This window comes from Tupaia chinensis, unplaced genomic scaffold, assembly GCF_000334495.1.
Source record: "Tupaia chinensis unplaced genomic scaffold, TupChi_1.0 Scaffold000146_1, whole genome shotgun sequence".
Taxonomy (NCBI): domain Eukaryota; kingdom Metazoa; phylum Chordata; class Mammalia; order Scandentia; family Tupaiidae; genus Tupaia; species Tupaia belangeri.
In genome coordinates, this window is record NW_006159616.1 from 12,058,274 (window position 1) to 12,063,095 (window position 4,822).

The following is a 4,822-nucleotide window of genomic DNA, read 5'->3' on the forward strand; positions in this document are numbered from 1 at the left end:
CTAGATAATACATTCCTGCCGTCAAAAACTCCAAGACTGTGGAAGATTTGTAACAGAAGTCTTCCTCCCGTGGCTCTCTGCCATCCGCCTGGTGCCCTCGTCCCATCGCACACACAGGTAACGCACTGTCTCGGTTTTTCTCACGTCTTCTCCAGGATGTCTTCGTGCATATGAAGGCAAACGTGAGCATAGAGCCTCTCTTCCACCCATTGTGCACGTTTGACACGGGTTTGTAGCCTTTCTCCCTATTTAAACGCCTTGGCATTGTTTCCCTATCGATGCGTTGAGAACTTCCTTGTTCTCTCTTCACGGCTGCAGAATGACCTAATTTATTTCATCAGTCCCGTGCCGATGGATGTTTGGGGTGCCATGTTCTTCGCTATACCAGACAAGTCTCCAGTGAATAACTTCCACACTTGGCCAGTGTACGTTTACTGCAGGATAAATTCTGAGAAGCAGGATCGCTGAATCGGAAGGACTACGCGATCGCAGTTTTGATAGTTACTGCCAAATTACCCTCCATGACGGTGGAGCTGGTTTGCACTCCCTCCAGCAACACATGAGAGCCTGTCTCCCCCTTAGCCTTGCCACCAGTGTATCAAACTCTTAGTTCTTTACCAACTGGATAGGCATAAAATGGCCCTCCGCTTTTAAAAACCTTTCACTGTCTCCCCAGTCCCCTCAGGATAAAGTCTAGCTTCCTTGGGCAGACGTGGGGGTGGGCATAGCCCCATCCTTTCCCAAGCCGCATTGTCAGCTATGGGGGTAGACTTGGACACAGTTCATGTGCTAGGTTTTCGTTTCCTTAGCAGTGGGACAGCCCTCATTCTCTCGAGGAGTGCTGGGAAGAGCCCTGAGAATGCACAGGTAGGGCCTGAACACAGCAGGCACTCTGTAACAGAGGGCTCTCATGGTTATCTCCTGGTCTCCAAAAGAAGACGAGAGAAAAGTGGGGGCTCACGGGACCTGGCAGGTGATGGGGGTCCTTTTCTACTTACCCCTCCTGCCCCCTCCTATATGAAACACTCTGCCACCTTGGCACGCTGAATGCCTGCACAGCCTCTCCGACCCCAGGCTAACTGCTTTGCCCGAACTAACGAAGAGCATCTCATTAGAGCTCTGCAAAGCTCATTAAGACCACAAGCTGTGCAGCAGCAGTAAAGGAAGGTCAAGGTTCTTTTCATGGGAGTCGGTGCCTCTGGGACCCCGTGGCACCAATATTCACAAACAAGATGAAGAGGACTCTGTCTGCAGGAAAGTAGGCAGCCAGTTGTGAGGCCAAGGCTCTCCGGGGCTCCCAGTCACCCACATCCTTCCCCCAGCCGTGTCCCGGTCCCGGCCTGGGAAGGAGAGCATTGCTGGCCAGCCAAGAGCTGGAAGGATAATGACAGGTCTGTTTTGATGAGGCGACTCTGATCTGAATTGAGAATGCCATCTACAGTGGGGAGCCTGGATAAGCAGGAGAGGAGCAGAACTCTGCTTCGGAGGGGCTCCTGGACATTGTACCTGGTGACTTTCCCCTCTCGGGGCCCCTGTGTGCCCATCTGTAAAGTGGAACCCAGCTTCCAGGAGAGTCATGAGGGTCTACCTTGGGGAGGTGACAGTGACATGGGAGTCTGGCTTCCTGTGCTGTTTGAAAAGATAGAGATCAAGGAGAAATTTCCTTAAAAGCGAGGAAACGGGCTAAATAATGGTTTCTTTAAAAATGGGGGATATTTGGACTGCACGCCAATGATGTGCAAAATTCTTCACCTCCATATTATAGCTAGGCTCTGGGAAGGTCTCAGGACAAAACTTGGACATACTAATAAGTCCTCTTCTACACACCTTTTGGGGTGTCCTGTCGCCTTCCAGGTCCCACCTCCTACCCGTTCCTACCCAGCTCCTTCCCATAAGCTTGCTCCGACCCCCACCCACCACCACCCATGGCCAGTTACAAGTGGACCAGTCTGGCAGGCATGGCCGCTGCACCAGGGCTGCCAAAGGCCCTGCGTCAGCCTGGCCCGAGCCTGGCTGTGTGTTTAGGGGTGTGGCTCTTGCCCTCAGTCACAGTGTTTGTGGCTGGGCCTTTGAGAGCTCAGTTTTCACAGAGGGAAAACGGTAAAGTATGAAGCACTGTACAAACACGAGGGCTTCCCTTCCAGATCTTCTACGAATAGGCCTCTCAGTGTGATGATGAACCTCGTAGCTGCCATCAGCTTTTGTTGCAACTGCGCTGAGAGGTTGTGGACCTTCACGTTTGAGCGCACACCCTGGGAACAGGCGGGCTGGCTCCAGCACTCACTGTATTTTCTAGGCAAGATGATCTCAGAGCCTTGGTTCCCCCATGTGCAAAACAGGCACAACAGGTAGGGTACCCTGAGCTCCTCAAGGTTAACAAATGAGCTGATACGTGTTAAACCCTGTGATGGGATGAACCGTGTCCCCACAAGGACAGGTTGAAGTCCTAAGCCCTGCTGCCTGCGAGCATGAGCTTACGTGGAAATAGCCTTACGTGTAGATGAGACTACATGAGGTCACTATGGAGGGTCCTACTTCAATATGGCTAGTGCCCCTCTTATTAAGAGGGAGATGTGAACAGAGACAGAAAAGATGGCCACGTGCGGACGGGCTAGAGTGCAGGGTGCCTCTACAAGCCAAGGAATGCCAAGGTTGGCCGGCAGCCAACAGGAGCTGGAGAGAAGCATGGAACACTCTCCCCTCAGGGCCTCCAGGAGGAAGCAACCCTGCTCACCCCTGGACTTCCACCCTCCAGAACGTGCGAGTGACTGTGTTATATAAGCCACCCAGATGCTGGTTTTCACTATGGCTGCCATAAGAAACAAACCAACCCTGAGAGAAGTGTCTGGCACAGCGAGTATAGCCAGTATCCTTCTTCGCCACAGATGGGGAGCCCAAAGTCTGGGCACCTGCTCCATGCTGGTGAGTACAAGGCAGGGTCACATCCCCCTATCTTGCATCCTTAACCGCCCAGTTCATGTTTAGATGGCTGGCCCGCAGCTCACCTGGGATGATCCTTGACGATTTTCTTCCCCTGCTCAGGGCTCAGTCCTGGCTCAATCTGTGTCCAGCTCCCTAAAGCCCAGTGCCCAGCACAAAGCCAGGCATACCCAAGGTGCTCAAATATGTCCCAACAATAGAGAAGAATTTGTAAAGAAAGAAGCATCTCTAGGTGCCCCCTATCCTCAGCAGAGGCCCTGGCCTCACGCAGGACCTGCAGACCTTGCTCCCCAGCGGGCAGGACACCCTCCATCCCACCTCCACCTCTGACCAGGCCCAGCTTCACCCTTGTGCCAGGTTCTGGCTGGGCATCATGTGGACACTTCGTTATTTCAATTTTAAGAATATGATGGAGCCAACGATGCTTAAAATGCTTGTGTTAATAGCGGCGGTCTGCAGTTTCATTTCTCTTTAATAGGAACCATCTGCCATGAGCAGGCGGCAGGCACAGCCAGCTCCTCCCCACAGGGAGCACCCCCCAAAATCCGCCCTCCGAGTTGTATGGGGGAAGTGGGGGCTTGAATCTGATCCGTGAAGGCTGCAATGGCCCCTGGAGGGTCTTAGAGGAGCCCCTGGAGGCTGAGGCCAGGGGTAGGACATGCAGAGCCCCAGGCCGGGTCCCTCTGTCCTCTTTTGTCGGCACCGAAAGACCTGGGGAGGACCCCGGGCTATCCTGCTTGGTCACCGTAAAGCTGATAGGGAGGGTAGAGGGGGCAGAGGTGTGAGGCCCCTGCCCTGAACCCACTGTGCTCTTCCTGCAAAGTCCCCAAGGGAGGCCCGGGGTTCTAGGGACAGCTCAGGCTTTGCCGCTGATCCAGCTCCAGGGCAGTCATTCTGCTTCTTGGTGCCTCAGCTTTCATATGGGGGCCCCATAATACCCACATTAAAAAGATGTGAGCACTGAGGCAGTGTGAGAGGGGACCTCCTACAAAAATAACCCGACCCCCTGAAAACCAGGCACGTGAGAAGGGCTGGTCAGGCACGGCGCCCATGCAGCTGCCCGCAGCCCAGTGGGGGGTGGTGGCCGGCTTCCCACCCAGCTCTGGGTGAGAGCTATGATGAAGGCAGTGCAGTCCACACAGCATGGAGGGACTCAGCTCCCATGCCAGGCTGCAGGGTGCCTTTGGCCCAGGCCTGGAAACCTAGCTAGTTGGAGATGAGCGGGGAAACAAAGTGCCTCTTGGGGTCAGAGAGAGAGCAACTCATTCCCCTCAACCCCTCGCCCCCGGCTGGACCAAAGTCGTGCATGATCAGGCCCCGGGATGGGGCTATAGGGAGGCCCCACTGGGCAGGGGGATCTTGTAGCCGCTCTGGAGGAGCAGGAGGCAGGTGCCCAGCCCTAGGGCCCCGGCCAGGAGCACAGCACCCAGGGCTTTGAGGAAAGAAGTCCTGGTCCTCGTGAAGGAGCCGGGGGCCATGATGCCAAGCAGGGCCGTGCTGACCGTGAGCGTGTAGAGGATGGAGACTCCTGTGTTCAGCGCGACGATCTTGCCGAATTTTGCAAATGGGGCGATGATGCAGAAGAAGAGGGGCACCGTGGCAATGACGGTGGTGAGGGCACTGGAGACGATGGCCACGCCCACATGCCGCACAGCCTCCAGCGTCCGCCACTGGCGCTGCGAGTGGGCGTCCTGGGGATGTGAGACAGAGCTACGGCTGCCACCTGACCAGTCCGGGTAAACGTGACCTCCCTGCCCTGAGGCTGCCCTGCTCCTGGAGGCCCTGCTTCCTGTCCCGAGATGGGGTAACGGCAGCAGCTTCCCAGGCCGAGACGACTCCCACAGGCCGGGGGCCCGTGCACAAAGCACGCGGGGGGAAAGGT

General features: G+C 55.7%; 1 protein-coding gene across 1 annotated transcript in view; it reads right to left on the bottom strand.

The window, feature by feature from the left end:
• Nucleotides 1–3,391: 3,391 nt before the first annotated feature.
• The window catches only part of DISP3 (dispatched RND transporter family member 3), a 66,804-nt gene continuing 65,373 nt past the window's right edge, over nt 3,392–4,822 (bottom strand). Inside the window, 1 exon segment of the mRNA XM_006145330.2 lies at nt 3,392–4,631. Coding sequence (XP_006145392.1) covers nt 4,269–4,631 — 363 coding nt within the window. The 3' untranslated portion in view covers nt 3,392–4,268.